This window comes from Phyllostomus hastatus, unplaced genomic scaffold (assembly GCF_019186645.2).
Source record: "Phyllostomus hastatus isolate PE091 unplaced genomic scaffold, TTU_PhHast_1.1 phas_contig_86, whole genome shotgun sequence".
NCBI classification, from domain to species: domain Eukaryota; kingdom Metazoa; phylum Chordata; class Mammalia; order Chiroptera; family Phyllostomidae; genus Phyllostomus; species Phyllostomus hastatus.
The window spans coordinates 49689463-49708956 of NW_025333977.1; the positions used below are offsets into that span (position 1 = coordinate 49689463).

Here is a 19494-nt window from a genome sequence, read left to right on the forward strand (position 1 = left end):
ATAAAGGGAAATAATGGAAATTTCTTCTATTTAAAAAAAAATTTGAACATACAGGTTTCTTTTCCCCTATTAATAACATTTTGGTAGATTCCATTTATTGAGCTCTTACAAAATACCACCCCCTATATAAAATATATTTTGTACATCCTCAAACTTTTAAAATCTCACAGCAATCATGCAGTAAATGCTCTTAGTATACATTTTTTGCAGATGAAGAAATTGATGCTCTGAAAAGTTCAGTTAATTTCTTAAGGACACACCACTAAGGAAATAAAAAGCTGGACTTCAACCCAGGTGGTCTGACTTCTAAGCCTGCCCTCTAAACTCTAGTCCATTTGGTAGAAACCTACCTTTGAATGGTTGCCAGCATTCAGTAACCAGCCAGATGACTCAACTCACTTCTCAAAGTGTATTAGCTAATGGGTGATAGTGTGCCCATCACCTCACTTGCCAAAGAGAGGACAAATGGTATTAAAATGTTTCAAAATGGCCCTTCCGAACTCAGTCTCTCTCAGCTCTGCTGATATGAGGCAGATTGAAATATTTTGGCCTCAATCTCATTTTAAGTTTATCTCTCCAGTGTAGCAATTAATTTATCAGTATGACTCATTAGTTGTTCTCTAATAACTGAAGAAGTCTTAATAGAATTTTCATCAAATGCCTTTTCAAGTTGAGCCTCTGAGGCTGGTGGGACTACGTACTACAAGTCGCCAGAAAACACTCTGTTTGGGGTCCTCAGGCCCAGGTGCTAACCTCAGCCCTACCAATAAATGCTGCACTCTGGCCTTAAGAAATGTGCTGAAAAATAAAATAAGCACAACAGTTGGACTGGCTTGGACTTTGAAAGAAGAGTTTTGTGTGAGAAGAATTTTTAAATTTTTAATTTTACTTTGTGTATAAATTGATAATACTTCTTATGTGTATTTTTAAATGCAGCTTACTGATATAAAATACAAATCCTCTTCTCCATGTACCCCCCCCCCTTACACACTCATTTGCATTATGAATTTATGCTAGTTTTGGGAATGCCTTCAAAATTAAATTATTTAGAAGCATTACAGTAGCTTTTAATATAATTAGTAGAGATATAATTTAACTCTCCATTTTCTAATAGTAAAATAAATATGAATCAATAACCCAAAGGTGAGGAATTGGTGTTGTGCAGGAAGTAACCCATTCTTTCTAACTAGATCTGCTGTTATTACTTCCTTTGTAGTATGTCTCTTTTGAGTCAACAACCATTCCTCTCCCTGGTTCTTACCTGCCTTAAGGGACAAGATGAACAACGAGAAGGCCTCCTAACATCCCTCCAGAATCAAGTTAATCAGGTAAAGCAGCAGTCCCCAACCTTTTTGGCACCAGGGACTGGTTTTATGGAAGACACTTTTTCCATGGACCAGGATGAGGGGGGTGGTTTTGGGATGGTTCAAGCGCATTACTCTCAAGCTCACCTCCTGCTGTGCAGCTCAGTTCCTAACACCCACAGACCTATCCCAGTCTGCGGCCTGGAGGTAAAGTATGGTAGAGATTAAGCCCAGCAAATATCTTTCCAATGACATTAATTTGTTTTCCTTTCAAATAGTAAGATTAAAGTAATAAGGACACACCACAGTTTGATTAGATGCAGGGAGGCATAATCCACATCCTGTTCTCCTACCAAGCATTCTAGTCACCACAAGATTAACAATTTTATATTAATTATGCATTGGATAAAATCTAAAGTCTATAAAAGAAACATTTTTTTGACATTGCGCCTACCTTTGGCATATCTGCTCTTCTGACCCTGCCTCAAGGGAGGAGCTCTGGAGCAGCCCGGTTCCCGTCAGCATGGCAGTAAGACCAGAACAGAGCTCCAGGTCCTAACTGGCTTCCACATATCAGGCAGGGTCTCAGCTTGAGCCCTATAGATTCAGAAACTCGATTTTATTTTACTGCTAGAGCCAGACTGATGCCAGTCAAGTGCACAAGATGCTCACTTAGAAATCAGAAGGCACTTTGGTTCTTTTATAAAGAATATGGACTTTGCCTTTCCACCAGCTACAATTCCCCTGGCATTCTCTGTGCCACAGGAAACTAGTGACCACATTAGCAACTGGAAATCATGGAATAGAGCAGAGTGGTTAGATGGGTCGTGTGGGGTGTTTTATCCTGCTGTAGAGCCCAATGGAGCCCTCCTGTGGTGCTGGGGTTCTATGACACCATGTTTTTCCTGTGGGTGGTATAGCTGAACATGAACAAGGATGTTTACTTGGTTCTCCTGTTGTCTCCTACCTTTGGATATGACAAATCTATTCTCTGCACAGCAGCCAGAGTGATCCTTTTTAAATGTGAATCACCATAAACATTAAAAAGACAACAAATTCACAGCTATCAACAACTGAATCCAAAAACAAAACAAAAACAACCCAAACAAACTAAGCAAACACCCAGAACAGAAACAGAAGCATAGATATGGAGATCGTTTGGAGGGTTATCAGCTGGGAAGGATGAGAATGGAGAAATGGTATGGGAATAAGAACCATAATTGGTAGGAACAAAATAGACAGGGGGAAGTGAAGAATAGCATAGGAAATGGAGAAGCCAAAGAACTTACATGCATGACCCATGGACATGAACTAAGGGGGCAGTACTGATGGAGGGAAGAGGGCACCAGTTGGAAGGTGCCAAAGGGGTAAAAGCTGGGACAACTGTAATAGCATAATCAGTAAAATGTAATATAAAATAAAACAATGTGAATCACATATTTTTTTGGTAACCAAAATGCTGAAATGATTCTTACTACACCAGAATAAAAATCACTGTCGGAGCCTATAAGGCCTCACATGAGATGGCACTGGCTCTCACTTCTACCTTGACTCCTACTAGTCATGGCCTTGCTCACTCCACTCTTTTCATAGTGGCCACATGGCTGTTCCTTGAACTTGCCAAGCAAATTCTCATTGCAGTGCCTTTGCATCTTTTCTTTTCTTCACCTGGAAGGCTTTCCTCTCACATATGAGCATGGTCATCTCCCTCACTTCATCAGGCCTCTGCTCAGATACCGCCTCCTTTGGGAGGCCCTCTGTGATCACTCTAAAAATAGGACTGTGGTCCTTCTCTGTTCCTTGTCCTGGTTCATACCATTTGTTACACCTGATTTATTGTTATTCTGCTCCTTGAATGTTAGCTCCGTGACAACTTGTGTGCTTTGTTAGCTGTCATGCACCCTTAAGTTAGCCTTGGGAGATGGGGGAAGTGTTCAGATTCTCTTACCACGCAGTGTACTTACACATCATCTGTTGGGGCTGGGCTACTTTTGCATGTACCTCATTTCAACTCTTTTAAGATGATACTCATTATTTAACACCAGTGTTTCAAGAGCACGGCAGTATGGGTTTCTTGGGAAGAGTTGTTTTTTTGCTCATGCCATCTGGATTTGGGGAGTGGCCCACCTGAGCCATTTCCTAAGAAAACCTTCCCTTTCCCAACATTACTGTGAATCAGTGAAGAAGCACTCACTGTATAAATTGATATACCACCTGACTAATGTACACATTGTCATATCTTTCAAAATAATACATATATATGTAAAATCTTTATAAAGAAGACAAATCAAATCTATCAATAGCAAGATTCCACTACACCAAAATAGTACACCAAAATAATACATTTGCTAGGGTTCACAACATGTTCCTAGAAATATAACCTAAGCCTGGTGTGAAATGTAATTTTGTCTGTACAGTATTTATCTGTATAAGATCAAAGAAATGATGTGCACTTGGCCCTTGAATAACATGAAGTTTAGGGGCACCCACCCTCATGCAATCAAACATCTGTATAACATTGCCTTGCTGAAACTTCAGTGGTCCCTTGGTATCTACAGGAGACTGGTTCCAGGACCTGCCTCAGAAACCAAAGTCTGCAGATGCTCAAGTCCATTATATAAAATGGCATAGAAGAGTACATTATAGTCATCCTTTCACAATCCATGAATTTTCCACCTCCAATCAAAAATACGGTTTCACAGGTGTGAAACTCAGGTTTACAAAGAGCCGACTGCATGTTTATTGAAAAAAGCCACATAAAAGTGGGCCTGCGTAGTTCAAAGCCTTATTGGTCAAGGGCCAACTGTATTTAAAAAATAAGCTTTATTTTTGTTAGTGTGTAACTTGATGGTCTTCTAAAACATTTTTTAAGACTCGTCACTGAGCAATTAGAATAGATTCTTCATCTCCCTTCTAGAAAGGTAATGTCAAATTTCTGTCTGCATGGTGGAAGGGGAGGAAAGTTTTAGTATTTGCTGATTGGTTAAACTAAGAAGTTATTTTAGACTGTCAGTGAAAAGCTCTGTTTAAATCTGAAAAAATATTTTAACAGGGGAAACAAATTTCGGGGTTTTAAAAAACTGATTGTCTGATTTAGATCTTAAGTAACTGGAGAGAAGAACGGTACCAAGATGACATAAAAGCACGGCAGATGATGCACGAAGCATTGCAACTCCGCCTGAATTTGGTAAGACACTTCTGGTATTTTCCCTGAGTTAAACTTATCTAAAGTAGCTTCCCGCTTCTCCTATGGTCACAAGTCTTTGTTACGAAGTGAGGCCTTTTGCCCTTTGTTCTCTGTAACTACTTCCTGTCTCTCTAACCTTCTGTTTTCCCGGCTGCCGTCCTTCCTTGTCTGGTCTGACCTCGGCTGGGACTCAGTCGGTATTTTCAGCATTGATTGCCTTCTGCAACCCCTGCCCCAGAGAGTCTCCGTTTTGGCATCTGCTCAGAGGAGGTCTTAGAGGACTTTACTATACTTATTTAAAAACCATCTTAAAATGATATTTAAGTCAAAATTTTATCAAACATTACATCAAATTGATCGTAAAAACAAACCCTACCTGGAAAGTTTACAGAAATTTAAAATTTCCTCACACATTGAACATTCCTTTGAATCCCCTCTGCCGTCCCCAGCACTGGACAAGCCAGATGAAGGCTACTCCGGAGGATGGCTTGCCTGATATTTGGCAGTTGATTTTAACTTCATTCCCACATGTGAATGAGTTGACTGTGGGCCAAGCCTCCTGCTCATCAGTACTTTCGTGTTACTGGATATTTCCAAGTGTTGTTATGACAGCAGGCTTAGATTCCATTGTAATTGACAGCACGAAGTTATAGATAATCGCATTAAATGATTTTGACCTATTCAGACTAAAATTTCATCATGAAAATGGGTGTCCTGAAAATTTAGGAATGAAAGAAAGCTAATTATACTGGTTTATAGTAGGAGTTATATGTGATTTTCTACAGGAAAGAAACTCATTGCCCCAATCCTCTGCATTTTCAGGGGTCAACTGTAATTCTTACTGATGATATGCCCACACTTGGGTGCGCCTTTCTTTTTCTTTTCTTTTTTTTTCTTTTTTTTTTTTTTTTTTAGTTAAAATTAATCAGAGTTTGGCTACATAAAGTGACGGGTTGATATTTTTCTCTCTAACACAGTGCAGACTTTTTCATTGTACTTTGTATGTACTAGGTGGGAGGAATGTTTGACACGGTGCAGAGGAGCACCCAGTGGACAGCAGACTGGGCACTCCTCCTCCTGCAGATCATCACTTCCGGAACTGTGGACATACACACGAACAAGTACGCACTGATCATTTCACCTTTAATTTGATATGCTGACAAATGATATGCTGCATCTTTTAGGTATCATGAAAAACTCTGTGCCTTAACCCTGTCTGATGTGGCTCAGTGGGTTGAGCGCTGGCCTGCAAACCCAAAGGTGCTTGGTTTGATCCCCAGTCAGAACACAGGCTGGGGCCAGGTCCCCGGTTGGGGGCGTGCGAGAGGCGAGCAATCTCACATGTATGTGTCTCTCCTTCTCTCTTTCCCTCCCCTTCCCCCTTTCTAAAGATAAATACATAAAATCTTTAAAAAATAAAAATTCTATGCCTTAAATAAAAATTCTCAGTTAAAGGTATCTTGTGGGGTTTTTTTGTTGTTGTTGTTGTTTTTGCTTTAAGGTGAAAATAATTATTTTCTGTCCCCTCTTAGCGAATTATTTACAACAGTTCTTGATATGCTGGGTGTTTTAATCAATGGAACATTGGCCTCTGACCTGTCAAATGCATCCCCAGGGGGGTCTGAAGAGAACAAACGCGCGTACATGAATCTAGTAAAGAAGCTGAAAGTAAGTTTGTGACCTGCTTATATTATGAGCTCAAATTGTTTGTGGATTTGTTATTTAGTACATTTTATTTAATTTATTACTCATTAAATTAAACATTATTTGTTGCATTCAAGTTAACTGGTACCCAAAAGTAATGAGCATATAGCTAGCTAGATGATTTTTCTTTTAAAACTTTTATATTCATAAAACATGTTTAATTTTTTAAGGAAGTTTAGCAATGCATTACCAAATGTATAACCAAAATGCCTCCATTAGATTTAGAATAAACTTGTGCTTGGACTGACAGATGCAGTTGAAAAATAATCACTTGTATTGATATTTCTAAACCTGATTCATTTTACCAACCACTAACACAGTCTTTGAAATATTCAAACTAAAAAAAAAAAGCATAGGAAGAAAATTAATATATCTGATGACCTTACAATAAAATAACTAACGGTTACCTTGTGGTCTGATTCTGCATTCGAGAATGTGTTCGGTGCTGCAGCTCCTGACTTCTGATTGCAATTACTACCCAGGATTTTTGTCATTTCAGCACTATGACGTTGTTGTGTAACAAGAGTGCCTTTTTATGTCTTCTGTTTTCTACCAAAAATGAAGAAATGAAACACACTCACCACTCTAAATGAGAGCTGCACCAAAGACATGTTCCAAGTTAGACAACTTTGCAGCTATCTAAAAGGAAATGTTTCATAAGGGAACTTCCTTCTTGGTAACTTTTGCCTTCATTGTTATTTCTGTTCCACTTCTCTTTTCTCTCTCTCTTTTTTTTTTTAGAAAGAGCTAGGAGACAAGCGGTCTGAAAGTATTGACAAAGTTCGACAGTTGCTACCTTTGCCCAAACAGACATGTGATGTCATTACTTGTGAACCTATGGGTTCCTTGATTGACACAAAGGGAAACAAAATTGCTGGATTCGACTCCATAGATAAAAAACAGGCAAGAGTAAATGTTTGTTTCTCATATATATAAATATATAAACTTATAAAAACAATGTATCTTCTCATCTTTCTGTAAAGCCTATAAAACATCTTCATATAAGTTTCCTGATTTTAAAAGCATATTCTTATCATTAAAGCACAATGGTTATTGGTATTATTGTAAAATAAGTCAAATCTTTCAAGATCTTCATTTAAAACTGTACTTGAATTTATATAAGATATTAAACGGCATTTTCTGTAATACGAGAATAGTCCATGACTCTTTCAATGAACATGAGCAACGACAGGTTTCCAGAATTACAGAGATGAGAGACAGTGCTCCTCCTACCCTCCTACCCTCTAGAGGTAGATGGATGATTACAATTCGGTGAGATTTGTGTGCCAAGTTGAAGAGTGTTAGGGGACCCTGAGAAGGAGCCATCACAGTCAGATGAGAGGTTGGGAATTGGAGCAGTATCCCCAGGAAAACTGACACCTGGGTCATTTTTGAAGGCTTTAGAGTTAGCTGGGAGATAGGGGGAAATGTGGTATAAGTAGAGTTAGCTGGGAGATCGGGGGAAATGTGGTATAAGTAGAGTTAGCTGGGAGATAGGGGGAAATGTGGTATAAGTAGAGTTAGCTGGGAGATAGGGGGAAATGTGGTACAAGTAGAGTTAGCTGGGAGACAGGGGGAAATGTGGTACAAGTAGAGTTAGCTGGGAGACGAGAAAATGTAGCACAGGTAGAGTTAGCTGGGAGACAGGAGAAAATGTAGTACAGGTAGAGTTAGCTGGGAGACAGGAGAAAATGTGGTACAGGTAGAGTTAGCTGGGAGACAGGAGAAAATGTGGTACAGGAGTTTATTCAGAGATGTGGAAAACTATGGCTCAAAGGCAAATGCACTGCTGCAGTAGTTCAAAGTACCTTTAGTACTTAGGTGTACCAGTGCATTTGTGGACAGAAAAATCATGAGCAAGTTGTGTTTGCAGTGCCAGTGGGCTCTCAAGTGGTGAAACATTTAGAAGCCATTTGGGGATGTGGTCTTGGCACCCAGAAAAAAAGTCTAATCTCTGGACATTTTAGGAAGCATGCAGATGGGACTGAGCCTTGGTTTTGGGTGAAGCCACTCACGGAAGAACATGTGTGCATAAGAACAGGAACACTCATATTTTCTGGAATGCCTGAGTAGTTATTTTCAGGGTCATGTTGAAGAAGAGTATTTTCAAATTGCTATGCCAGGGTAGGTACTATGGGGCATCACCAATTCATGGTAGAAATAAACTGTTTATTTGTATAAACAGAGTAACATTTTCTCTGAATTCAGTCGAAAGAAGCTTGAGTTGAAGGACTATTTCTGCCTGTTGGTACAAGTTAATTCTGTAATACTATGACTTAACTCTTCAGAGACTGGCCTATTAAGTACATGAAAGGTGCCCATATTGGGTCAAGTCCATACGTGTTTCCATTGAAGTTTATTTGAGCCCAGTTAGAGGCTGAATGTAATTTGACTGTTAAGTTTTGTTTTATCCTAAAAGCAATAAATGTTTTATCCTAAAGGGTTTATTACTGATTATAATTTAGTACAGTAAGATCAACTTTGCAGCATTTCTTAGATTATTTTTTGCTAAAAAAAAAATACTAAATGAAAAAAAGCCATTTTATAGTAGAATACGTTGGACTATCTAGTGTTATAGCTTGAACAGAGCCTCAGTGGTATGAAGAACCATAGAACTGAAATTTAAGGTGTGGATTCTAACCACTGACCTGTAGCAACGTAACTGTGTACCCCTGGACTCATCAGTTAGTCTGTCTGCTGTGCGCTAAAGTTCTTAAGGCCCACACCAGTCAACATGCTCTCTGAGTCCGTGTCCTCAGATAGTCTGGCCTCCAGTCAGGAAAAGATAGGAACGCATGGTCATAGACTGTTATTTTACCACAGGGTCTCCAGGTCTCCACAAAGCAGAAGGTGTCCCCATGGGATTTGTTTGAGGGTCAGAAAAACCCAGCGCCTCTGTCCTGGGCCTGGTTCGGGACTGTCCGAATGGACCGGAAGGTGATCAAGTATGAGGAGCAGCATCACCTCCTTCTGTATCATACACACCCCATGCCCAAACCCCGGAGTTACTACCTCGAGCCGCTGCCCCTGCCTCCTGAGGAGGAAGAGGAAGAGCCCACATCTCCCATCTCTCAGGAACCAGAGAGGAAATCAGCTGAGCTGTCAGATCAGGGAAAAACCGCAACAGATGAGGAGAAGAAAACAAAGGGAAGGAAGCGCAAGACAAAATCAAGCTCAAGAGTCGATGTGAGTATGGGAAGTAGAGGGACCTTTGGCTCGTGAGCATCTGGTAGAAGATTTACTAATGTCCAAATCATATTCCTAGCAACATTGCTAAAAGTAGTAGAAGACTTTTTGTTAAGAATTATCCTAATGAGGTGTTCTCATAATTAACAGAATCAGGATTATAGCCCTTGATTTTTCTTCCTCCATGTTTCATAACTATTTAATTTTAGGCTTCCATTGTGAGTAATATTTAATATTTCTCAAATTTGGAACTTGACTTTTTCAGACTTTTAAAATCTCATCCTCTTTATATTTTTTATTATAAGCCATGTCTAAAATAGTTACTGTATTTTGGACAATTGGTATCTGTAATATATTAAAAGAAAAAAAACTTTTTACCTTTCTCCTAATAAGTCTTCATCTAATATATTGAATAGGATGTTTCTGAGATTTCAGTTTACCATTCCACCTTACTCTCCTGTATAGTCTACTTATTTCCCATATTTTGATACTTTATAAAAGGTAAACAAGATCTAATACTGTTTCACTTCTTGTTTGCCTACTACCCTTCCCTACCTACAGCAACATATTCTTGAAAGAAAAAACAGAAATCTATAAGATGATAATTTAGAAATAATTTTACAGAACTTACAGAATCAATGTATAAAGTATATTTCCTTTTAACCTCGCCTGAAAATACTTGAGAGCTAATTCAAGACATTTTCCTATGAAATTCAAGGGTGTTTTTGCTGTGCAGTAGAAAAAATACTAGCAATTTAGTGTTTAGAAATCATGATTACTTAGTGTTGTTCACCTATGTCCAAGCCCACACATACTTTTCTCTCTGATAGCTTGGTGATTAATATTATTCTAGAAAGGATCACCATCACTTTCAGATGTCACCTGAATGTCAGTGCCATCTTTTCATATGGCCTTCCTACCAGTATTCCTTTGTCTTGAAAGGGATGCTTAATAAGGTCCAGAATGCCACACCCTGAAATCTGGGTTTCCTAGCCTGTCCAGCCACATGGATGGACTTCTGTTCTTTTCAGATGCAAAAGACCTAAAACTCACCTCATTCCCCAAGTGAGTCTTGGTCACGTCTCCGCCTCCCACACTACTCCTGAGGCTGCCTCTTCCCAATGGGATGTAGTACAGGCTTTAGTTTCCTGACATTTATTTTTCCTTCATCCTTTAGGGCTAGACTAGAGAAGGAGGGATGGCAGGGGAATTGAGACATGCAGTTGTGATCCTTAGAGACTTTCGGCTCCTGTAAGGAAGAGGAAGCCCTGAGCTGGAGGCATAGGGTAGGAGGGGGATGGTTGTGTTTGCAGGACAGGGGTGGAGTCTGCTCCTACAGAGTGCCGTCTTGAACATTGGAATAAGATACTGTCTAGGCCGGCTGGCTCTGAAGTACTGTGGGTCTTCGGCGTGAATCCGATCCAGACCCCATATCAGGAAGGCCTTCTAAGAGGAAACAATTGGGAGACTTTGCAACTAAAGATGCTCTTTCAGCTGTGGTTGGTGGTCCATACTGATATTTTAAATGTGCTTTTAGTATATTAAAAGCAAAGTTTAGAAAAGACTTTTTTCCCATCTTCCTTCACTGTAATCAAGTACATTTTAATCAAGGAAAAGCTTTAATTTAAATGAGTGTTTTGCAGAGAATATATGGAGACTCCTGCCTTCTCTGCCCCCCTTTATAAAAATAGCCTTACCTACTGCAATAGGAGTTACCTCTAACAATGCAATATGAAGACTTTGCATTCATTATCTGTGTGCTGTGTTGAGTTAAGTAACTTTTTGTTTTAACTTTATGTTGAAGGAGTACCCACAGAGCAACATATACCGAGTGCCTCCTAATTACTCGCCCATTTCCTCCCAAATGATACACCATCCACAGTCTACCTTGTGGGGCTACAACCTCATGGGTCAGCCCCAGCAGCCTGGCTTCTTCCTCCAGAACCAGTCTCTCACTCCAGGTATGTGACGAGAGCGCAGTCAGGTCACTGGAGATGAAAAAGAGCTTGGCCTCCTCATGTGCAGATTTCCTTGCTCTTGAAGTTTCAGTGGCCCAGTGCTCAGCTGACATTTCTGCAATTCTTTCCATTCAACATTTTTTCCTCCTAAAATGAAGTTTTAGTTATGAGTTTGTGTGCTGATTGTGGAATTTTTATCCAGTGCTGTGAGGACATTAGCCACTAATGAAAGTCTTAAGCTATAAGATATAAAGTTGTTCAAAGTTTCATGTTGTGAAATTTGTGTAGATTTTTATCAGATGTAGTTCTTACCAGCATTTTAAAGATTCGACAGTATTACAGAATATTTTTAAATTATTTTCTTACGTTTTGAATTTTAAATTACTTGTGCTATGAAGGATTTCAGAAATTTGGTTCAGCAAATGATTGAGATATTATCAGCAAGGAAAACTACCATATCCTTACTTTAGTATTGCTTTGATTCAAGCTCAGGTAGTTTTACATCTGGAATGAAGATTTTGCTAAACAAAAAGAGCTCTTAATTAGGAAAGGACTTAATATTCTTCTAAAATAAAGTTTGCCTACTTTAGAAAAGTAGATTATTTTGAGATCTGTCCGTATTTTGTTAGGATGTGCCATTCTAATATATATTTTTATTTATTATGTTCTGTGGTATAGTAATTTTTTTATTGTAAGTTGAGTGTGACCTTTTGAGGCCTAGGGAAGAAAATATTTATTCTTGTTTTAGAGAAGTGGAAAATTCATATTTTGTCCTAAAAATTGGTGGTTTTGAGAGCTGGTCTGGGTATTGCAGTTCTATTTTATAATCTGGCTCTTCTATTTTCCTGCTGTATAATCTCAGCCAACTCTTCATTTCTGTGTGCCTAATCATTTTACAGCTTAATCATCTATAAAATGGATATGCTGTCATATACCTTCATGGAGTGGGCAATTCAGTTATTCATATCAACAATAATATTGGGTATTAGGGTATGCAGTAAACAAGATGGGTAAAATGCCTCTTCTTTTTTGAAGTGTATATTATACACACATACACATGTGTGTGTGTTTGTGTGTAATTTAAAGTAAATTTTTAAAATGTAGCACACAGAAGATAGCCTGACACAGCAGACATGTCAGGTAAATGATCCAAATGCATGTTCACTTCAGGGCCGTGCCCCCGCTGATAACGTGCCCAGAGCGCTCTCCCTCGGACGTCTCCACGGCTCCCTGCCTGCCTCCCTTGGGTTTGCTCAGACACCCCTTCCTCAGTGAGGCTTCTACCGACCACCCTGCACTCCCTTCCCCTCGCTACCTTTCTCTTTCTCCACAGTAGCAGCACTTGCTTATATGCTATATATTTACTTATCAGCCTGCCCTGGAGTGTTATCCTCTTTGAGTATAGGTGTTTTTACATTTTGTTTGCTATAGTGTCCCCAGAACTTACAGCAGCGTGTAAGCAGGCTCTTAAAAGTAGGTTGTTGAGTGAATAAATGCAGACTACAGAGAACAAACTGGACTTGATAAATGTGGAAAATAATACATGATAGTCCCTTCTTTGGGCTTTCTCTTTAATTCCAAGGTCCTGTGAACTTTCTGTCATTTTCAACTTTGTAGATAATAGAGTCAAGTACAAGGACTATCTGTGAACTGAAGGCTAAGTACTTTATGAAGGCACTTACCCTTTCACCCTAAAGTGCTATAGGAAGTATTTGTAAGTTGGGGGGCTTGGGTATCGGGTTAGTCCTGGGTATGATAACAAGTAAGAAAAAAATTTGAAGAAAACAACTACTTATGAGGGTTGTATGTGTCAAATAAAAGATTTTCATAAAAATATGAATCTTATGAAATTGAGGAAGAGTATGTACAACATGCTTCCATTTATATATGCCCTATTTTGCCATGTATAATATGTACTTTTATGTCCAAATTCATGAGGGAAAAATAAGGATGCGCATTATACATGGGTATAATGATTACATCCCAGGGGTATAATAATGGGCATAATAATCCTATGTATAATGTGCACAGAAATGTGGGTGCGCATTATACACAGCAAAATATGGAAGTTAAAATGCAAAACAGTGTCCCTGCATATACACACATACACTCCTTTACCAGTCTCTCTTGTTTACACACACCCGTACAGTAAATTTATAAGGGAATGTGTGGGAATAATAAACAGCAACTTGGAGAAGGGGAGAAAAATAATTAGGTAGGCATATACAGAGGCTTCGACCATATTTTTTATATTTTATTGTTTTAATTGATTTGGAGTTAAAAATTACAGAAAAGTTAGAAAAAAATAAAAGAACATAGACCTTAGTCTAATCTTTAAAAAGAACGGTCCTTAATTTTAAAATGAGTCAGTTAAGTTTTTATGTATTAGTTCTCATTTTTGCTTCAGCCTTGCCATATGTTGCTCATATAGACTTCCCATTTTTTCCCAAATGGTCTTCAAATACTTCTCAATTACTTTGTAAATTATATTGCTGATTGTGGTGCTGAGTATTTAAAAGAATGTGTGTTTTTCAGGTAAACAGCTTTAAAATGTTTGTTTCTATCATATAACTTCCTTTAAAAAGATAAAACATCTTTTGTAAGGTATTTATATATGTTTTCTTATTCTTATGCATTAAAGAATGTAGACTATGTAGCAAATGGAGGATTGGCACCTACTTTGAAGTCAGCAAATGTTGAACGTTTTTTCCTCTTTGAACTCTTAAAGACATTTTGACACATTGCATATGCAAACTGTTAAGGATTTTCCTTGGTTTCTTAACATCACTATAATCAACGTTTCTTATTTATTTTATTTCTAGCCTTCAAAAAAGATGCGTTTTACATTTACAATCAAGGTATTTTTAAGTTTCCATGCATTTCAGGTTTTTAAAGTATTTTCATGCCTCTGTACTATAAGATAGGCATTTTCATTTTTCATGGTAAAAAACGATTAAATTCCTGCCTTGGTTTGTGTGCCTCTGTGAATTGAGTGCTGGCCTGAGAACCAAAGGATTACCAGTTCAATTCCCAGTCAATGCACATGCCTGGGTTGCAAGCCAGGTCCCCAGTAGGGGGTGTACAAGAGGCAACCACACATTGATGTTTCTCTCCCTCTCTTTCTCCCTCCCTTCCCCTCTAAAAATAAATACATAAAATCTTTTTTAAAAAGAAGCTTAAATTCCATGAGCTTCAAATTTGTTTAAAATTAAGGAAGGGTTTCTCTGCCTGGCTTAGGACACTTGGCAAAATACACCATAAAGGCAATACGTTTTCTGCAAGTATAATCTATGTTCCTTAGGGCTGACCTTCCATCATTTGAAACCTACATGATTCTGAAAGTATGCCAACATCTTTGCTTCAGGCATTTCACTTTACCAGTTCAAGCGGGCCCTCCGTGAAGCATGAAGCCATTCCGATAGTATAATTCACTCCCACATCACCCTCCCATGCTTTAGAAATTATGCAGTTCTTGTATAGGGGTGGGGCAGTGCCTTATTTTCTATTTTGCTTCATAAGTGAGGCCTTAGAAGGTGAGGTTTCTGTGTTTTGATAAAATAAAGAAGACCTGCTGCATTAGTGTGTTGAAAGCCCTTCCTTTTGGTTGGTTTTACAGGTGGCTCCAGACTGGACCCTGCAGGCTCCTTTGTCCCCAGCAACACCAAGCAAGCTCTCTCAAACATGCTGCAGCGGCGCTCGGGCGCCATGATGCAGCCACCCTCCCTGCACGCGCTCCCATCGCAGCAGCAGCTGATGCAGATGAAGGCTCTGCAGCAGCAGCAGCAGCAGCAGCAGCGGCTCCTCAGGCAGGCCCAGGCCCGCCCATTCCCACAGGTTCGTCCAGATCCACAGTGGCGTCCCCCACACTCCATGGTGCCCTCTAGCCAGGGATGCATGTGAGGGTGAGGCATCTTCTTCCTGCATTTGTATCCCTGGCTACCTGGGGGACTGCAGGAAAAGCTGTCTTATACAGGTTGATAAACACTTTTTCTCCTCCATTCTACTGTTGTCATTGATCAAATAAGAACCCAAAATATCTTAGGTTCATTTAAAGTATGCCTTAAAATAGAAAGGAAAGCTAATGACTTTCTGATCAGTTAGATTTACAGGGGTATCAAACTCATTTTTACTGGGGGCCATATCAGCCTCACAGCTGCCTTCAAAGGGCTGATTGTAATTTTAGGACTGTATAAATGTAACTACTCCTTAACTAACAGTTAAGTGAGATCTCGGCTGGGCCGGATTTGGCCCATGGGCCTTGTGTTTGCCACCTGTGAGTTAGAAGCAGCAGGACTTTCATCCTTGAGGTGACCTTCTCTGAGCACTCACCCAGCATTTTAATTGTTGTCACATTCTGTACTCCTCTGGCTTGCTCTTTCATGTATTCTTATTCAATTCACTACATTGATGTTGTGTCTCAGGAGCCCTGATGTTAGGTTTTTTTTTCCTACAGCACCTGGGGCAGGCTGTTTTTTTATTGCATACTTAATAAGTTGTATAGCAGACATAGAGTACATTACAAATAACTGTCAGTAGAGCATATCTTTAGATTAATTCTTGACTTATATTATTTCTGTTTTTATGCCCTGTAATCCATTATCTTTAACTTTTTAGATGAAAATGATTTTTTTTAAGAAAAATTTTTTAAAGATTTTTATTTATTTATTTTTAGAGAGGGAAGGGGGGGGAGAGAGAGAGAGAGAGAGATGGAGAGAGAGAAACAGAAAAACATCAATGTGTGGTTGCTGGGGGCCGTGGCCTGCAACCCAGGCATGTGTCCTGACTGGGAATTGAACCTGTGATGCTTTGGTTCACAGCCCGTGCTCAATCCACTGAGCTACTCCAGCCAGGGTTAAATGAAAATGATTTTAACAAAATAATGGTAGAAGTCACATAAAACTTGGTATAGACTCATGAAACCCATGATTCTATGCAAACATTAAAATAAACATAGAGGGGAGATTGTGACTTCTTTTTTCTAGTTTCTATATAATTTTGTGTATTGTTTAATTTTTCTTGAAATTGCACTGTTGATGATAGTAATAATAACTATAATATTTATAAACAGTGACCACTGATGGAGCACTTACTATTTGCCAACACACTCCCAAGAACTTATAAATGTATTAGTTACCTTAGATCTCACCACAGTCCTATGAGCTAGGCATTTCTATGATCATCAAAGTAAGCAGCCAGTCTTCAGATGTATCCTGCTCTACAAAAAACCACAGAACTTTCAAATTAGCAAGAAATTCCAGTGCTTTTAAAAATATTCTTTGTATTTTGCATAACTTTCCATGGATATCTCCACTGTGTAACTTACAGTACATCTGTGTTCTGTCCACCTGGTGATTTGGAGTGGTGCGGATACAAGGGTTAGTTTTAGTTATGCATTCTTAAAAGCGCTTCCTTTCTTACCTGTATTAGAAAGGCAGGAAAGAGGAAACTAGTTGAACTGCACGTGAATGCAGACAGCAGTCACTACAGCTTGTATCTCCCTGCCCTCTGGTGACAATCTCCCTGAGGGGCAGGGAAAATGGCAGCTAATTGCCTAAGTTGCTTCTTACACAGAAAGGATGAAGATTTGATTGAAATATTTACAATGATTTGATGTTACTTAAATAATCAGAAAGTTTAGAGCCATTTAAAACCTCAGTGGAATTTTTGCTTTTCTTAGGGATGATTGTTTCATTTTTTTATCAAGATAGCATATTTTTTGGACTATAAGATGCATCTCCTTCCAGATTTGGGGGGAACGTGGGGGGTGCGTCTTACAGTCCAAATGCAGCTTTACTTTTACATTGGTGAAATGTTATTTAAGTTATTAAATATTTTACCACAGTTTTTTTGCTTCAATTTTTTTTCCTATTTTCCTCTAAAACCTAGGTGCGTCTTATGGTCCAAAAATACGGTGAATTAAAATTTTACTAGAAGTTGAGTAACCATCCCACTAGCTCCCTTTTAAAGTAATTTAAGCCTAAGTAAAATTTGTCTTCCAGTAATTTTATGTAGTCTTTCATGTCTGCCTTTTTATCACAAGGTATAATTTGCTTTATTAACTGACCAATTTCAAACTATTACTGCTAACTTCAGTTTTTAGTTGATCTAAGTAGTTCCTAGTGTCAGGGAAAAGCTCACTGAGAAACACACCTTCCTGAAAAGGTTACTTCCCCATGGCAAGCAATTTCCCCAAAGGCAACTGTTTTATTAAAAAAGGAACAATAGAAGAATGTGCATGTGATCAAAGATGTCTTGCATATTTGGAGAAGGCAGGCTTATGACCTAAAACATACCTGGAGGACCCCATTAATCCCACTTTCCTCCAACCACCTACAACACCTGACTCCATCCTTTCCCACCACCTGCAGTTATGCTGCCTGTACTAGAAGGAATGAACTGGTTCATTCTTTTCTAACTCATTCTTTTGTACCAACTCTGTCACAGTGTTGGAATTTTTGTTTTTTTCTTTCTTCCCTCCTTTTTTCTCCTTTTCAGAAATCAGGAATTCCTTCTTCAAGTAGTAAAACTTCAGCTTCATAATACTGCTTGTACAATACTCCTTTCCCCTCCCCTCATGTTATTTTTTAACCATTAAAACTCACTTTAGAGTCTTTAAAGGGCTCTCAGAAGCAAATACATTTTTTTCTCAATCATCATTCTTAAAGTGCTAGATAATTGAGGAAAATAATATAAGGATGAGAATTGCATGTGTGGTGCCATCATCTGGTCGAGTGGTGCTGCACAGAGTAAATGAGATTTGTTTGTAGCATCTGCCCTGCACATGGGAGGGTGTGTCCTACTAGGTCATGTACAAACTACTAATACACCTGAATCTAGCTAAATACATTTTTTTCTGTGGCTGAAAAATATTCTAGTGATAATCCTTAAAAACCTAGAGTAAAATCAGAATTAAATGAAAGATAACTGATACTGATAAGTTGTTTATGATATGATTCTAGCTTCTATTAGTTCTAATAAATACAGACATTATATTTTTCATAATAGGAAATGATACTAATTTTGGCAGGAACATTTTCTCAGGTTAAATGCCTACACATGATGTGATTCTCTCTAGCTACATAAGAACATTTATGGGTTTTTTTTTTCCTTTCAATTATTGGCTTATAAGGAAAATGATATTGTCATTTTTCTTCTTATCCTAGCAATTTTCTAAGTATGAAAATCCATTTTCTTAAATGTAACTAATGTGTTGGAGAATTTCCATTTATCTTAACCTTGAAGACTGTCCTTTGAATTTTAGCAGATGCTTTTAAACATTGACAACTTTCTCCAGGCCATGGATATGACTGCTTCCCAGGCCACTTGTCTGTGAATCCCTTGGTCACCACCCTCTTCTTATAAGATCAGGCATTTGGGTCTTTTTTTTTTTTTAAGATTTATTTATTTATTTTTAGAGAGAGAAGGGAGGGAGAAAGAGAGGGAGAGAGAAACAGGAATGTGCGGTTGCTGGGGGCCATGGCCTGCAACCCTGACATGTGCCCTGGCTGGAAATCAAACCTGCGACACTTTGGTTCGCAGCCCAAGCTCAATCCACTGAGCTACGCCAGCCAGGGCTGCATTTGGGTTTAAAATATTTCATATTATCTTTTCACTTACTGAACACAGGGTAGAAATCTATGGGGTGTGTATTGAGTGGATTCATATTTGGAGTGTTTGTTTCCCAAAGCCGAGAGCTTCCTAGCGGCCTTCACCTTCATCTCTTCCCATCCAAGGAAACACGCTGATGTATATAGAAAGCATCTAGTCTTAGATGGTGCACGATGAAATTCAGAATACCAGTATAAAATAACTCTAGTTCTGCTGCAGAAACTGAATTTAAGTTTCAGTTGGTCATGGAATTTTCTGTTACAGACCATCTTACATTTTCTTAGGAATGTATTAAGACATTGGTATAGTGTCTATAAAATAGTAATATTAGATATTGTAGGCTATTTTTAATCAAGTTATTTGGTGTAATGGTTGTTAGATAATCAAGTATATTTTCTTATAGCTTTAGTGTATATCAACATGCACAAAGATGTGTTAGCAAGAAAACTTGTTTTCATTCTTCTTAGTTACAGTCTTCATCCCATTACTCTTCATTCCTTTCTGTGTGTCTTGTATTAAAGTGGGACTCGCTGTAGTGACTGTTATC

At 38.6% G+C, this 19494-nt stretch overlaps 1 protein-coding gene across 1 annotated transcript in view; it reads left to right on the forward strand.

Annotated features, from left to right (window-relative positions):
* Window positions 1–19494, forward strand: part of MED12L (mediator complex subunit 12L) — a 316418-nt gene that overhangs the window by 267559 nt on the left and 29365 nt on the right. The window contains exons 31-38 of the mRNA XM_045851889.1: window positions 1217–1328; window positions 4402–4491; window positions 5503–5612; window positions 6024–6159; window positions 6937–7098; window positions 9019–9381; window positions 11186–11342; window positions 14956–15173. Of these exons, the coding sequence (XP_045707845.1) occupies window positions 1217–1328; window positions 4402–4491; window positions 5503–5612; window positions 6024–6159; window positions 6937–7098; window positions 9019–9381; window positions 11186–11342; window positions 14956–15173 (1348 nt within the window). The remainder of the gene's footprint in view (window positions 1–1216; window positions 1329–4401; window positions 4492–5502; window positions 5613–6023; window positions 6160–6936; window positions 7099–9018; window positions 9382–11185; window positions 11343–14955; window positions 15174–19494) is intronic.